Source organism: Scylla paramamosain, chromosome 1 (assembly GCF_035594125.1).
Source record: "Scylla paramamosain isolate STU-SP2022 chromosome 1, ASM3559412v1, whole genome shotgun sequence".
Classification (NCBI taxonomy): Eukaryota; Metazoa; Arthropoda; class Malacostraca; order Decapoda; family Portunidae; genus Scylla; species Scylla paramamosain.
In genome coordinates this window covers 31,240,193-31,257,692 of record NC_087151.1, presented here as the reverse complement: position 1 = coordinate 31,257,692, position 17,500 = coordinate 31,240,193, and the positions used below count along the sequence as shown (strand labels likewise).

At 43.3% G+C, this 17,500-nt stretch overlaps 1 protein-coding gene across 3 annotated transcripts in view; it reads right to left on the bottom strand.

Annotated features, from left to right (window-relative positions):
• Positions 1 to 17,500, bottom strand: part of LOC135103627 (allene oxide synthase-lipoxygenase protein-like) — a 73,552-nt gene that overhangs the window by 24,423 nt on the left and 31,629 nt on the right. The window contains exon 1 of one of the 3 annotated variants that reach the window (XM_064010158.1): positions 16,183 to 17,016. The exons of the other annotated variants lie outside the window; for them this stretch is intronic. Coding sequence (XP_063866228.1) covers positions 16,183 to 17,001 — 819 coding nt within the window. The 5' untranslated portion in view covers positions 17,002 to 17,016. Of the gene's footprint in view, positions 1 to 16,182; positions 17,017 to 17,500 lie in introns of those variants that run through there. 3 annotated transcript variants of the gene reach the window in all.

Genomic DNA, 17,500 nt, shown 5'->3' with positions numbered 1-17,500 from the left:
ACCACGGAGGTCACTGATGCTCCTGTTCGTCAAGATATCAAGGGTTTCGCCATCAGCTGTTCATTTGTCTTGTGAAATTATAGTGGTTGGTTAAGGATATGTTAAGAAATGGGTTTGATTTCGTAAAACGTGGAGTAATAGAAGTTACTAATGATTCATGAGAGAGAGAGAGAGAGAGAGAGAGAGAGAGAGAGAGAGAGAGAGAGAGAGAGAGAGAGAGAGAGAGAGAGAGAGAGAGAGAGAGAGAGAGATGGTCAGGATGTCTTTCGTGCCTCAGAGGAAATGGATCTCCTTTTTAACTTGAGTGGTACCGATTAACTAGTTCTTTTCCTACTGCTTGATGATGAATCTTTTGTGGCAAGAATTAAGGCGTGACGTGCTTTACGTGAGGATGTGGAAACGATTTGTGCTTTGGTTTCGTCTGCTTTTGTCGTTGTTGTGTTTCGCTTGTTTTGTCATTCTTCGTGTTTTTTTTCTTTTTGTTTTTCTCTTTTTTTTTTCGCTTTGTCGTTGTTTGGTTTCATTTGCTTTGTCGTTTTTTTTTTGCCTTACAGTTGTTTGATTTTGTTTGCTTTGTCGTTGTTTCGTTTCGTTTGTTTTGTCATTCTTTGTGTGTGTGTGTGTGTGTGTGTGTGTGTGTGTGTTTTGTCTTTTGCGTTTCGTTAGCTTCATCGTTGTTTTGGCTTCGTTTGCTTTGCTTCGTCGTGGACTGTATACTCTTAAGGTGACCAAATGATGTTCTTTCTCCTAAAATCGTTGTTTACTTAAGGTTATCACTGTGTTGCCTTACCCTTCATAATCTGTACTCGGGTCTACTTAACTTCTTTCTGATATCCGTAAGGTAAATCCTGCTTCACTCTTCAATGGCAAATTTCTGTATGACGTAGTTTTTTCTTTTTCTCTTCAGGTTCGGAAACGATTTAATTTATCCTCTAATATTTCTCTGGAACGGGAATGATTCTGCTGTGATGCACCCTAATTATGATTCCGATGCGGCGCCAGAACTCAGTCATTCAGTCAGTCAACCGATCACTCATTTGGTAGACTTACACTAGAAACAGCACACACACACACACACACACACACACACACACACACACACACACACCATCCCATTACACACTTATGCAAAATACATCCAACTAAATGACTGACTGACTAACTAACTAACCCCTTAAATATTGGACTTGCTTTTAGGCGTTTTTCTTCATGGAATGGCGCCTTTAGTGGCCTTCTTCTTTTTCCTTTACTCAGTTTTGTTACCCTTGGCCGGAGCGCTTCTTGCGTAGTGAAAACAAACTACCCAAATAATAAAGCAACCTAACCTAACTCACCTAACGAACTAAACAGATAAAGCACATTAAAATAAAACAAGAGAGACTACAAAGAAATACTGTCATAACCAAATATACGTGCAAAACATGAACGGTGTTAAAGTCACGAGTTCTGATTCCTGGATCTCTCTCTCTCTCTCTCTCTCTCTCTCTCTCTCTCTCTCTCTCTCTCTCTCTCTCTCTCTCTCTCTCTCAAAATTGTCCACACCCTTTCCTTCCTTTCCTACATTCCAAAGAGAGAGAGAGAGAGAGAGAGAGAGAGAGAGAGAGAGAGAGAGAGAGAGAGAGAGAGAGAGAGAGAGAGAGAGAGAGAGAGAGAGAGAGAAACCAGAGGGCCATGGCAATACTATAAAAAAAGTGCGTTGAATGCGTGACTTCTTCATATGAACGTGGGAAGGAGTTCTCGGAGGGAGTGTGGGCGGGTTAGGGATGGAGGATGGAAGGAGGAAAAGAAGAGAGCAGGATACTTGAGAACAAACATATAAGGTATTTGTTGCTTGTGTGTTGCAGTGAAGGGTGTGGATATTTTGTGCTGGTTATAGTGGCGGTGGTGGTAGTAGCAGCAGCAGCAGTAGTAGTAGTAGTAGTAGTAGTTGTTGTTGTTGTTGGTTAGTTGTTATTATCGTCAATGGGATAAGTTAGAATAAATACAACAAGGAAGCTTCGAGGCCAAACTAATTAGCACTGTGCTGCCACTGCTCGCCAGCCCAGGCAGAGCATTGGCACCCTGTGTAACGAGGCGGAATTTGGTAGTTACAGGGGACGAGGTATGAATTCAAATATATCTCATAACTTCTTTAAGAAAACAACTGGTGTCATCTTTTCTTCTTCATTCTCTTTGTCTAGTTCAGCAGGAAGAGGATGAGAAGGAACTGGATTAGAAAGAAAAGGGAGACGATGATAAAAGATAAATTCAAATAAATCTTATAATTTATCAATAAAACTAAAAGATGTCGTCTTTTCTTCTTCATTTTCTTCGTCTAGTTCAACACGAAGAGGATGAGGAAGAAACGGAAGAGAGAGAGATTAATCCAAATAAATTATATAACTTCTGAAAAGTAAAGGGCGTCATCTTTTTTTTATCTTCATTTACTTTGTCTAGTTCAAGAGCTGCTCTCTTTCTTCACTAATACACACGATGACAGCCACGGTGACGACCCATATAGTAGAAATGTGAAAGAGAACGAAAACACAGGCTATCCACCATCTTCGTACATACACCAGTAGGAAAATGGCTTTGATTTGCGTTCAGTCTCTTTTCATAACGGTTGACTGATTGCTTAGATTCTGGCGACGCAACAACGAGGTTATATGATCCATGTTTCATTAACCACCCATGCTGAACTGTCCATGCTTCATTTGCCTGTGTCAGTGGTTTTCAAATTATTTAGTATGACGGCACACTAAGAAACAACTAATATTTTTGCGGCACACCTGCCCTTATATATATACTCGTATATATATATATATATATATATATATATATATATATATATATATATATATATATATATATATATATATATATATATATATATATATATATATATATATATAATTAGTCACCTTTGATAAATATAAATTACAATTTACAATAGTTTCATTATATTATGTACACAAATCAAAATCCCACCCAAATTTTCGCGGTATACCAAGGAGATAATGGCGCGATACACACTGAGAATCACTGCCCTATGTCATTATCCTTCATTTGCATATGCTTCATTTGTTCATGCTTCATTTGCTCATCCTTCACTTTCCCATGCTTCAGGTGCCCATGCTTCAATTGCTTGAGCTTTATTTGTCCATCCTTAACTTTAATTAAGCATCCTTCAATTGGTTGATCTCATTTAAAATTTTCCTTGTTTGCATTTATTTATTTAACTTTTTTTTGTTTTATCTCTCATACAAACACACTCTTGGTTTCTTATCCTCCTCTTCAGCCTTCATAGCTCATCCCTCATCGCCAGCCTTTATATTATGCATGCTAGTCACTTGGAATTTTCCCCTTGTGAGTTCTCGGTACCTGCGTTTTTTTTTTCCTTCTACGTTGTACAAGGAAGGTTTTTTTTTTTTCCGAGATGGAGTGGCGGGTGTGCGGGGTTTCTCCAGCCGGGGTAGTCTGATGCATATATGGGAGGGTCGTTCTGGGAAATGATAAAGTATTTGTTTTGATTCTGAAACGTATGTACGTGTGTGTGTGTGTGTGTGTGTGTGTGTGTGTGTGTGTGTGTCGGAGGCTTTACGTGTTCAGAATTATAAAAGGCCTGTCGTTAGTCCACACACACTCTCTCTCTCTCTCTCTCTCTCTCTCTCTCTCTCTCTCTCTCTCTCTCTCTCTCTCTCTCTCTCTCGTTGTATTATCGTCTATCTGTTATTATTTAAAACAAGCACACAGTATACTTTCCCCCATTTCTTTCGCCATCCTTCCCCTCCCTCCCACAGCCTCTCCCCTTCCCTCATTCCTCCTTCCCGTCTCTCTCCGTCTATCTGTTATCAATGCTGAAAGGAGGTGGCATTCTCTCTGATATCTTATCACTTCTGTTGTAAGCGTCTCAATGTCAGTGTTACTCATTGTCCACCGTTCAGTCACTCCCAATATAATCTTTTTGTACTCAGATCATCCCTCACAGGAAATATATAACATGTTTCTAATTAATGATGGTATGGAGATCGTGTTTTTTTCTTATTATTACTTATGTTTTATCTCCTTCGCAATCTACGGAATGTATGAAGTGAGAGGTAGTGGTGGTGGTGATGGCATTGCAGACACGTACTGGGCAGTGTTCGTTGTGGGGTAGACGTGATGCTTACTACTGGGGAAGGACGAGTTACAGGAGGTAGTGACAAGCAGTGCAGTGGCTGGAAGGAGGTGTGGATGGGAGAGAAAGTTAGTCACAACGGAGTAGCGAGGAGCGGATATTTTCCTGATGCTTTTATCCTTGTAGTGTGATACTCGAGTGGTGTGCTTGAGTGTTAATTAATGGCAAACAAGACGTGCTAGCAGGCAACTTCATATTGGAAATGTGAGTTAACGTATGGCGTCACCACTTGAGGTGCTTGGCGTAGATCGCACTGTGGTGGGGATCAGGTGCCTACTTCTGAAAGCTTCTTTGAAATGCTCCTCAGTGTGCAGGCATCTGGGAACCTGTTACTTAAAGAACGATCTGTATGTGTGTGTGTGTGTGTGTGTGTGTGTGTGTGTGTGTGTGTGTGTGTGTGTGTGTGTGCGCGTGCGCTCACACACACACACACGAATAAGGGCAAGTGATGGCGTGCTGGTGCTAATGTTAGTGGCCGGAATGTCCTCCACGGTCGTCCCCATTGAGGCGTTGACAACACCATGTTCCTCGTGGCATAATGTCCGGGGAATACCTGGTTTTGTGGTCTTGTGGTCGGCCTCTACGCGCCAGGCCCTTAAACAAATATCTGGTGAGGTCTGTGCTCATGAAAGTATAAGTTGCTATGTATTTTAAGCTACAGAACTACTTAGGCAACTAATACAAAAGTGACTAAAAGTAATAGATGGTCATGGAAAATATTGTGGAACTGTGGAAGGGTTAAGTTCGCCGTGACTGCTGCTCAAACGTGCTCGGCCTGAACCCGATCCAGGCACGACCGGGACACGTGAGTGACGCGGCGGTATTACGTCCCACACAGTGACGCACCCCAAAAGTTACTGCCGAGTGAATAGCGAGCTTTAAAAGATTAGATATACTAAGGATGGGAATGACAGGTGGCAACAGGTAGGCATGTTTTATACAGCTACTGCCACGTGTAGGTCTGATGGCTTCCTTGTACCTTCCCCGATCTTATTACGTTAGGAATACAATCACCGTGATAACTATTCATGAAGCCATCCCAGTTTTTGCTTAAATAAGGGAAAGAAATGGAGCAAAAATGCCTGCAGTGTGTTGGCCTGGGAAATCCTTGGCAGGTTTACTGAAACTTTCGGGAGAACATCATGTAACAAACCCACTATAGTCTCGTAAAAAGACTCCTGCTTTGTGGAGTTTGGTGCTTTTCCTTTTACGAATCTCAAGAGCACAGGGACAACCAAGTGTAGGCCTGGTGGTTTCTTGCAGCGTCCCTTATTTTCTTATGTTCCTTGTTGGAGTTATCTGATACTTTTCCTTATACGAATCTTTAGAGCACAGGAACAACCAAGTGTAGGCCTGGTGGCTTCTTGCAGCGTCCCTTATTTTCTTATGCTCTATATTATTAAGTCCTCAAAAGTGTCGGATTTCCCTCCAGGTCAGCACCATATCTTGAGTAACCAAAACCTCGACTCTTTCAGCACTAAGCACTTTCCAGGCTTTATATAAGTCATTCATTACTCATATTAACAGAAAAGGAGTAAGTTCAGGTTATACAAGTAGTGAAGGAATAATGAGAGATGATTCTTAATGCTTTCAATTTGACGAATAGCATCTCGAGCGTAATGCAGTCTGGTAATGGGGTCCAGAATGAAATTGAACGGAGATCCTGGTACTGAGAGAGAGAGAGAGAGAGAGAGAGAGAGAGAGAGAGAGAGAGAGAGAGAGAGAGAGAGAGAGAGAGAGAGAGAGAGAGATGAGATGCAAATACTAAGTTGTCTTGAAGAAAGTTGGAAGGCTAACGCAAACATTCCGCTCCTCGTGGCGAACCTGACGTGCCGCACATTGGCTAGAGTGGTGCAAATGATGCTTGTGTTCTCTGGTTCGTGTTCTTAAAGGCCTTGAATTTTCTTTCCTTCACGGTTGTTTTTCAAAAGCCAGCGAGGTGATTTGTCGGGTTCCCACTGGTGTCCTCGTTGATAGTGCAGAATCCTTGTTAAACTCTCAGTAAGGTAACAAAAACGCACTTGAGAGAACTTTTACCATGACCTGCTATGTAAAAGTAGTCGAGAGAAGACAATGGCATTTTTTAAGACTATATCGCAGTGTTGAACTTGGTGAATTTTTCTTATTCTTCTAAATTTATAAACAGTCTATTATTATTATTATTATTATTATTATTATTATTATTATTATTATTATTTTTCTTAGTTGTTGTTAGGACTGTTGACTTTTGTTACGTGAATGCAGGAAACGACTTTATTATTATTATTATTATTATTATTATTATTATTATTATTATTATTATTATTATTTATTATTATTATTCTTATTAGTTGTGGTGTCTTTTGTTACGTGAATGTAGGAAACGACTGATTTTTCTGTATGTTGCATTACTCTAGCAAATACAAACTCTTCACTTTTTCTGTCTATTTATTTATGTACTGAGGAAGCTTACCCTAGGACCAAGAACAGATGATAGCCTGGCTAGTCGCTGCTCCCCAAAATGTGAATTAAAAAGAAAATGAAGTCCAGTCTGGTAACTCACACATTGTATAAGAACGAGCTGTCCAAGAAAGTCTACGTAGAAAAGATGCCTCGTTATAAACCTCTTTCTTTACTGATTGTGTTTTCGTGGTCGTGGTCAGAAGTAAGGTAATTTATATAGTGTATTCTCTCTCTCTCTCTCTCTCTCTCTCTCTCTCTCTCTCTCTCTCTCTCTCTCTCTCTCTCTCTCTCTCTCTCTCTCTCTCTCTCTCTCTCTCTCTCTCTCTCTCTCTCTCTCTCCCCACATTTTTAAGCCCTCTGATCAGCTGACTGTCTCCTTGCAAAACTCGACAGTTGATAAATTCTAAGCAAATCGGCAGAGAACTAAAGACAGAGAGGAAGAAACATACACTGAAGGAGGGGATGCTGTGTGATAGAGGGCATGGTGTACGTTTATTGACTTCCAGCCATGTCCTTCAGCGGAGGATTAAATTCGGAGATGAGAAGATGAAGAAGAAGAAGAAGAAGAAAATACACTGAATGCTATATGCTAATCGTATTTTGATCATGACTCTACTTATGTTATCATTGGATCGTCCACAAATGATCATGTGTGTGTGTGTGTGTGTGTGTGTCAGCATGTGGGTCACTGTGGCAAATGAAAATGAAATACTGATGGCTGCACATGGTCTTTGGTACATTTAAACGTATCCGTGCCTTATCTCCAGCGAAAGTTAGTGGAATTTCCAAGTTTTTTTTTCTTTTTTTTGTTTCAAGTGGTAATTTAACTAGGATTCTGTATCACCAACAGAGAGAGAGAGAGAAAAAAAAAGAAAAAAACACACCCACGAGAGCCCCAGTAATCTTTTCTGATGCTGCTGAAAATGTTCCCAATGAAAGAAATGTTTTAAGAATTGGTGTCTTCGTTTAAAATCTCGTTGTGGATCACTCAGTCACCTTTGGGAATCTACATTTGTTTATTTATTAGTCTACATTTATTTATTTATTTATTTAATTTATGGTGATGCAGTTTGAGTAATGCCTTTTCCCTAGAGTCAGAGATTGGCGCCTTGTACAAGTGTTTTCCAGTTGTTTCTGTCTGCATCTTCCTCTTTGACTCCCATTCTTTGCAATTCTACCGCAGTTCCAGCCTTCCATCTCATTCTCTGCCTAGGATAAAACTCTGATAGGCTAAAACTTTATTTTTAATTAGGGTTTCGCTATGGGCAGAGGAGCGGCGCCCTTTGACCTTCATTATTATTATGCAGCATATTTCACTATAGCATCTTTCCTCGACGCAGTTGGAGACTTGGTTTATTTCTGGCACGTCGGAAATGCAACTATATGAAAAAAAGTAATGGTCATCCCTTAATCATCTAGTTTTCTATGGCGGAGTGGTGTCCGTTTTCTTTCCCTCTTTGTCATACTCCTCCCTCCCCCAACCGTTTCTCCACCATCACCTCTTCCTTCTCCCCCTTGCTGGGTGAAGGCCAAGGCAGGCAGATATAGCAGTGAAGCTTAAGAACCCGCCTCCTCCTCCTCCTCCTCCTCCTCCTCCTCTCTCACATCTACACTATCACCACTATAGAGCTGTGGGTCTGAGTGGTGCGTCACGGAGATTGTATAACTCTCTCTCTCTCTCTCTCTCTCTCTCTCTCTCTCTCTCTCTCTCTCTCTCTCTCTCTCTCTCGTAGTCTTATGATTTTATTTTATTTCTGTTCACCATTTTGCGTACCTTTCATGCCCTGCCCCCTTCATCTTTTGTTTTTTCTTTGTAATTCTTCAACACTTCATTCTTTACTGTCTCTCCCTCCCACCATTCTTAAATTATCGGTTTATTTGCGTAAACATTCCTTTCCTGATCTCTCTATTCTTATTCTGTTTTTTTTTTCACCCTTTCTATTCGTCTCTGTCTTACTTTTACGTTCCCAAGTTTCTTTAGGCTTAATAAAACGTGGTGGAAAGATAAGCAAAGTGAAACACGGACACAGGATGCTATTATATAACATTTCCTATTGATGTAACACTTTTACTTCACCTCACCAACACCCAGACGATTGTACTGAGAGAGCGACGGCCATTACCACTGGGACTACAAGATTCCTTTTCCCTTTTTTTTTTTTTTTTTTTTATGTAGGAGGGGCACTGGCCAAGGGGAACAAAGCTAAAAAAAAAAAAAAAGGCCCACTGAGGTGCCGGTCCTCAAACAGTCAAAAGCAGTCGTCAAAAATTAAAGGATAAGTGTCTTGAAGCCTCCCTAAATTGTTCCACCTTTTCTGGGACTATATTCTGAAACACTCCTACGCTGCACCTCCACCATATCAAACTGCTCTTCTGTAGTTGAAATTACACGGGTTTTTAAGGATGTTTTTACGGTTTTAGTGACAGATTAACAAGATTTTACATTATCTACTGGATGAAAACTGTTGAGGATCTGGGTAATCGTTTCTCAGGCCTTTCAAAATAGTCATGGTGAGAGACCAAAGCGCTTCAAAATACGGGCCCTGTTGTTCTCGCATGCTCAGTCGTTACGGTAATGTAAAATAGAGGACGAGGGAACGACTGACTGACTGAATAACTTGCTGGCTGGCTGACTGATTGACTAATTGTACCATCCTATGAAACGTCAGTAATACAAAGCACAGGACGAGTGGGCGACTGACTGACTGACGGAATGATTGACTGTGACTGTCTTGTAAAAAAAGCCAGTAATATTGATTTATTCTTTTGAATTTGTGTGGCAATGAATTTTTAAACATGAACTTGGACTTAAACTTGAACAGATTAAATGACAAACATCCGCTTCCTAGCTCAAGCACACACACACACACACACACACACACACACACACACACACACACACACACACACACACACAATAGGAAAGCAATCCACATGTCTTTCCCGCCATCTTCATGTGACGCAGTAATGGGGAAGACCCCTCAAACTATAACAGACACCTTCTCCCGCTCCCCCTTCTCTTCCTCTCCCTCTTTTCATCTTCATCATTATTTCTTTACGACGAAAAATAGTCACGTGACTCAGTAGGGAAATCACACACACACACACACACACACACACACACACACACATTGGGTCAGGGTCTTGGTATTTGAGATTGTAAAGTAGTAGTAGTAGTAATAGTAGTAGTAGTAGTAGTAGTAGTAGTAGTAGTAGTAGTAGTAGTAGTAGTAGTAGTAGCAGTAGCAGTAGTAAAAGGAGGAGGAGAACGAGGAGATAACTTTAAAGTGATCATTCTTCTCCTGTTTCTTTTCGGGAATAGCATTGTGAACAGACTTATATATTGTCTATTTACTTATTTTCTTATTTATTTCTTTTATTTTTTTCTTGGTTCCACGCCGGCCTCCCTGACACTTAAAATCAATACTAAATTCAAGAAAGTTTTTATTCTTAAACGTTTGGGTCTCTCATCACTATTTCCTGAGGCCACAGGGATCGTAAGTCAAGTTCTCGTGGTTATTTTGTCCATCGGCAGTGAAGAATGCTTGCTATACCACAGCCCAAGTCATGAAAATCTATTGAAAACTCCAGCGACTGCCTCAGGAGCCTGTCATGAGCGTGGAGCAGGAAGAAGGAGCAGGAAGAGGAAGAGGAGAAGTAGGAGGAGGAGAAGGAGGAGGAGGAGGAGGAGGAGGAGGAGGAGGAGGAGGAGGAGGAGCTAAGTGGATGTAAGAGAAACAATGCTGTTGACCTACGTGAGAGAGAAAGAGACAGAGAGAGAGAGAGAGAGAGAGAGAGAGAGAGAGAGAGAGAGAGAGAGAGAGAGAGAGAGAGAGAGAGAGAGAGAGAGAGAGAGAGAGAGAGAGAGAGAGAGGGGGGGGGGTTGTCACAGGAAGTGTGTCTTGAGAAAAAAAAAGAAAAGAAAAGGAATTCCTTTGTTTAGAAGACGTTGTAGGATTGTCATTTGGTTGTTTACTGTGTGTGTGTGTGTGTGTGTGTGTGTGTGTTATCTTTATTTTATCTTTTTACTTATTCCGCCCTCTCTCTCTCTCTCTCTCTCTCTCTCTCTCTCTCTCTGAATGAATATATAAATAAAAAATACCGAAGTAAATTGTTTCGGCGCGGAGAAGAAACACGAGGAAGAGGAGGAGGAGGAGGAGGAGGAGGAGGAGGAGGAGGAGAAGAAGAAGAAGAAGAAGAAGAAGAAGAAGAAGAAGAAGAAGAAGAAGAAGAAGAAGAAATGTGATCCACGCATCTCCCTTCCCCATTTTTTTTTTTTTGCGTGTTTATTTCCTTTTTTGTGTGTTTATCTTTAGCGCCGCGGTTGTTTCAGTCTCTCCTCCTCCTCCTCCTCCTCCTCCTCCTCCTCCTCCTCCTCCTCCTCCTCCTCCTCCTCCTCCTCCTCCTCCTCTTCCCGTTATTCAGTTACGTCATCTGTTAGCATGAGACCGCGTTCCTGTCCCCCCCACTCTCTCTCTCTCTCTCTCTCTCTCTCTCTCTCTCTCTCTCTCTCTCTCTCTCTCTCTCTCTCTCTCTCTCTCTCTCTCTCTCTCTCTCTTGCTTGAAATTGAGCGTGACAAAAAGAATTGTAGGCAAGTGGATGAGAGAGAGAGAGAGAGAGAGAGAGAGAGAGAGAGAGAGAGAGAGAGAGAGAGAGAGAGAGAGAGAGAACATAACTTTCATACGCGCCGCTCTTCAGAAAATGACGTTTCTTTCCTTGTTATAAATTCACTGAGATCACTGACCTGCCTGGAGCCGTCATGTCTGCATCATTAATTGGGAAAAATAACCTTGGAAACCCTACTTATCATCTCTGTGGCCTTTCAAAATAGTCGTGACAAGAAGGTAGTGTTTCATGGTACGGGTTATTGCTTCCACAGTAACAAGCATAAGGTGAGAGAAGTGTTTCCCTCACTACAAAGAGCGTGACTTGACAAGCAAACTTTCAAGTACTTCTGTAGCCTAGACATGACAAAAATAAACCTCCTAATTAGTTTTTTCCTGTGTGTTCATGCAAATATTTTCCTTCCAGTGCTCTGAGTTTCAACAGGCAACAATGATAGCAGTATAAAGGATAAGATTCGCACACTAACTGTAAAATAATCCTGAATATAAGCTTCGATAGCAATAAAAGATAGCCAAGAAAAGCTCCTTCTAATCTCTTTTTTATGTGTGGCCATGCAAATATATTTCTTGAAGTGCGCAGTGGTATATAAAAAAAAAGGCATACCATTAACACAATAATTGCACAAACGATAACCATAAAAAGAGCCCTACGCATACTCCTTCAAAGCATCATACATCAATATACGTACGATACAAAACGCAAAAAAAAAAAAAAAAAAAATGTGACCGAGTGTCTTAGGACCATACTGAGAAACATTGCGCCGCACCTCCGCTACGTTCGAAGGACTCTTGTTGAAGTGCCACGGGTTTTCAAGGATATTTTTTATGGTTCTAATGACAGATTAACAAGATTTCTACATTATCAACAGGAGAAACACTCTTGATGATCCAATTAACCATCTTTGTGGCCTTGGTAAATAGCCGTGGTGAGGGAGCAAAGCTTTTCGGAATACGGGCCTTCAGCGTCACACAAGAGGCTTGAGGTAATGCGCCATAGTGTGTCTCAGTAAGATGTATAGAGGTCATCTCCCACACCTTGGGCTGTGGGGGGAACGACACACATCACGTAGCAACAGACAGGTAACAGGTGCGTCAAGGTGACAGCATCCCGTAGTGAGGCTGTGAGGGCAGCACCTGGCGGGATTTCCAGATATCCTTATAGCAGCGTTGACTTTCCGGTGTGTGTTTGTGTGTGTGTGTGTGTATGTTGAAGGAGTGAAGGACTTCTTAGGAAACAGCAAGTTGTGTGTGAGTTACATACGTCAAACACACACACACGCGGAAATTGAACGTTCTCTCTCTCTCTCTCTCTCTCTCTCTCTCTCTCTCTCTCTCTCTCTCTCTCTCTCTCTCTCTCTCTCTCTCTCTCTCTCTCTCTCTCTCTCTCTCCAGCCTGGCACGTTACGAGAAATAATGACGCTGTGCCTTTCACTCTTACGACATCCAATTCATTCTTCGCTGAACGGGCTGGCGGCGTTCTTAAAAACTCACCCAGCGTATTAACCCTGTGGCCTTGAGGAGAGATAATAATGCTCTGTTGTAACTTTACCATACACTTCGAAAAACATCAACTATAGAAGGGAATTACATATTACTTTACGCGTCTTACCGTCTTTAACTTCATTATCTAGATTACTTTACGTGTCATACCGTCATTTCATAGTTACATGGGGGTTTTAGATGCGGTGCAGGAAGGTGTGAGGGTGTGGCTAAGAGGGAGTCTGAGGCAGGGTAAGGTGTCAGGAATTCATCTGTTGAGCTGTGAAGCAAGACGGTGTGCTCATCGAAGACGTAACTTTAGTAAAGGGGAGGTAAAATGGGGTAGTAGTAGTAGTAGTAGTAGTAGTAGTAGTAAGGGTGGGGATGTCCTGGTAATAATTCCTTTCTCTCTTGTTTATATTTCCCATAGACTTTCTTTTTATTTGCTCATCGTTTGTAGGAGAGATGTTACGCAGATATGAACACAGTGCTTGGTTTAGGAAATAGCAATTTTCATATATAAGGAGAGAGAGAGAGAGAGAGAGAGAGAGAGAGAGAGAGAGAGAGAGAGAGAGAGAGAGAGAGAGAGAGAGAGAGAGAGAGAGAGAGAGAGAGACCCCTCTACCAATTTCCGTCGAAACACACACACACACACACACACACACACACACACACACACACACACACAAATAAACCTCCCTGCCTCAGTGTACACTTCTTTTCAAATCAAACCCACTCCTTCCTTTTCACGGCGCCTTCTGACCCAGCTGTTGTCTCACACCTAACCTTACCTAAGCTTGAAATAAGAGCACAAGACACCCACGGGACTGAAGGGTTAAGAGTGGCAGGACAGCAGGTTAAGGACGGCCCCGGGCAGGTTAAGGACGACAGGTCAAGGGAGTAGGAAAGATATGACGGTTCCAGGCAGGTCAGTGAACTCAGTTAACAAAATTCAGAGCAAGGAAAGAAATGACCGTCGCGTATGAAAGTGGTGTTCTCTCTCTCTCTCTCTCTCTCTCTCTCTCTCTCTCTCTCTCTCTCTCTCTCTCTCTCTCTCTCTCTGTCTCTCTTAAGGCCCTCGTCGCTACTTAACTTAAGGAGCATTTAAACGGAACTTTAACCAGGACTAGAATATGAGGGACGCGTTTCTTTAATGTAGGGTTGGCATTAAAAACCCACCCGCTCAAAAAAAAAAAAAACACCCAAAAACTCAACCTAAATGTTATTTTGTGGGTTTTAGAAAATATTTCAATATAAAAATTTTGTTTAACATATTGAAAAATAAGGTCTATATGTGTACAGACGGCTTCCTACTTGATGAAACACCTTTCCTACTTATATTTCTAACAAAAGCAACACCTGTCATCTTTTTTCTCATGGTAGCTGTCATCTGCTAGAGCTGCCTTTGACTTCAATCTTGGGCCTGCCTTCTTCCCCTCTCCCTCCACATCCCCATTCCCGTCCCTCTCTCCATCCCCCGTGCTTCTCATACTTCCTTCACTTATACGTACATACATACTTACATACATACATACATACATACATACAGTGAGAGAGAGAGAGAGAGAGAGAGAGAGAGAGAGAGAGAGAGAGAGAGAGAGAGAGAGAGAGAGAGAGAGAGAGAGAGAGAGAGAGAGAGAGAGAGAGAGAGAGAACATAAGAAATAAGGGAAGGTGCAAGAAGCCACCAGGCCTTCAGGTGGCAGGCCCTGTAGGAAACATACCTTCCTATTTCCTCCTATCATCCATATCCATAAATCTGTCTAATCTTCTCTTAAAGCTCCCTATTGACCGAGCACTAACAACCTGATCACTGAGTCCGTTCCGTTCATCTGCCTCTCTGTTTAAGAACCAATTTCTTCCTATTTCTTTCTTAAATCTAGATTTTTAAAGCTTGAACGCACTCGGGCACACTGCACGGCTGCTTAAACTTACAAGAAAGAAAATAGACAACAATATCTAGCGTTTATCTGAGTGTGTGACAAGTCCTACTGGTATTTTCATAGATTGGTCAGACTTGTCACACTCAAACACGGGGACCCAATAAACACCCTCCCCCCAAAAAAAAAAGAAAAATAAATGAATAAATAAATATAAATAAATAAATAAATAAAAAAATTGGGTTGCTTTAATTTTTTTTTCTTTTTCCAACCCTGCTTTAATGGGGACAGAGGGAGTGAGTGGCCTTCGCAATGATGAGGTGGAGGAGAAGGAGGAGGAGGAAGAGAAGGAGGAGGAGGAAGAGAAGGAGGAGGAGGAGGAGGAGGAGGAGGAGGAGGAGGAGAAGGAGAAGGAAGAGGAGGAGGAGGAGGAGGAAAAGAATGGACGCACGTATGACCAAGTTCTGAAAACGCTCTAGTTGAAGTGGCATGGATTTTTAAGTGTGCTTTTACAGTTCTAGTGACATATTAACAAGCTTTCTACATTATTAACAGTTGAAACACTCTTGATAGCACGGCTCACAGGACGTGGGAGTGTGGTGAGAATACCTGATTGTAGTGATTCGAGCGCTTCAGAATACTAACTATACACACAGGACGCAGGTATGGAGTGTATGCCAGATTTGACTTCGATGTGAATAGTGATTAAGGGGAGCAAGTGTCTAGCTGATGAAAGTTATTTCTTTTCTTTTGATGTATTTGTTAATGTATTGTTTATTGATGTATTAAAACTGCCTTAGTCACCCTAGCGAAATACATAGAATTAACATTATTTGTAGTAGTAGTAGTAGTAGTAGCAGTGACATTCGTGTCAAATAAGAGATTCGTGTGAATAAGGAAAGTGTTCGAAACTCCCTGAAGCACGCAACTTGTCTCGCTTGGCATCGTGACATTGTGTGTGTGTGTGTGTGTGTGTGTGTGTGTGTGTGATAGTTGTTTGATTAGCATCATTCTGTATTTCTGTGTCGCTACTTGAAACACCAAGTTTTGGATGTGGTGGTGGTGGTGGTGGTGATGGTGATGGTGGTAATGGTAGTGACGGTTGGGTGTCAATGAGTGATGACAGATGAGTGGCATTGTTATGGGTGGCACATCCGTGTGTGGATCAGTGCCAGAGGTGCCGAGGAGATGCTGCCTGTTTTAGCACGGGTGTACATCCAAGCAGTGCCAGGCCTTGGTTCGGGTTAATGGATAGAGGGGTAAGGGGGATTTTTGTCCCTGCTGACCTATTTACAGTGGCTGTGTTGCGGACTGATGTTTGCCGCCAAACGGGGATTGCCGCCAACACCTGTATGGGACATGGGGGGGACACTGTACACCTTTTTTGAGGTAATGGTGGACACCTGTGTGGGGCAGTGGGAGGGACACCTGTGTGGGACAGTGGGAGGGACACCTGTGTGGGGCAGTGGGAGGGACACCTGTGTGGGGGAGTGGAAGGGACACCTGTGTGGGGCAGTGAGGGACTCTTGTGTGGGCAGTGGGGGAAACCTGTATGGAGAAGTGGGGGACGCCTGTGTGGCGCAGTAGGGAGGGGACTCACCTGCACTGGTCCGTTTTTCACGTTCTGTGTGTATCTGTACACCTCCTTTTTGTGGCCGATGTCATGCATGCGCTGCGCCAGGAGTTTCTCAGGCGTGTCCTGCGGCAGCAGGCAGTCGTTGACGGTGAGAGTGAGGTGGTGTGGGCTTGGTTTCACCCAACGCAGCACCGGAAACACCGCCTTGTTGTCGTTGTCCACCACTGTAACCACCACACGATCCACGAACCACGCGGCACCAACGCCGAATTTCTCGAGCCACAGCTCTATGGCTGTGACGGCGCGGAGGTCTGGCAGGCCGCTGGACCGCTTGAAGGTGCAGGTTTGGCCGCGGCAGTTTGTGATCATGCGGTTGGCGAGGCGCAGTGTGGATGAGGTGCGACCCTGGTCGTCGTGCAGGATGATAAACACCTTAGAGTCAGTGCCCGCTCCCCGACGGTCTCCTGTCACCACGGTGATCATCACGTCGGCGGCACTGTCCTTGGGTTGTGGCTGTGCCTCGCATCCCTGGCAGGCAGACGCGCGGCGACGCACAAAGGGGCTCCTCATGGTGGACTGATGCACGTTACAGTGCGTGAAAGTGTGACGATGCACAAGTGAATGAAACAGAAGAGAGTACGTGTGCGTCTGTACGCAGCGGTGAGAGTATGTAGTGTGGTCGCGGCTCAACGGTGCAGAGTCTAGGGCCACCGGTCCGGGTCGAAGACAGGGAGACACTGAAGCGGCGCAGCGGGCCCGCGACGCCCCGGGCCAAGGCGCTGACGGACCGCTGTTGAATCTGGCATCCCCAGTGTACCCCTTCCCTCTCACAGTCCCTCCCATCGCCTTCCGCCTGTTTCCGTCATAGACTGGTTTGGTCACCTACAGATTGTACTGGGGGGACAAACCATAAGACAGGGGGCAGCAGAAAACATTGACATCAATGGGCGGTGGGAGACTCGCAATAGGCACCCCTCCCCTCATGACCGCACACAAGAGGGCGGCGATGCCCTTGGCGATGAACCCAAGTGGCCCGCATGTATATGTTGGCCACCACCACCACCAATACCACTGTTCCCATTGTCTTTTTGTTTGCTCTCTCCCTCTCTCTCTCTCTCTCTCTCTCTGTCTCTCTCTCTCTCTCTCTCTCTCTCTCTCTCTCTCTCTCTCTCTCTCTCTCTCACATCCAAAGCTCACGATCACAAAATCAACCAAATTAGGCGAGAGCTGTGAGCGTGAGTGTGTACTTCCCTGGGCGTAGGGGCGTGTGGGTAGGCGTGTGGGTGGATGTGTGGGTGGATGTGTGGGAGAGTGTGTGGGTGGGTGTGTGGGTGGATGTGTG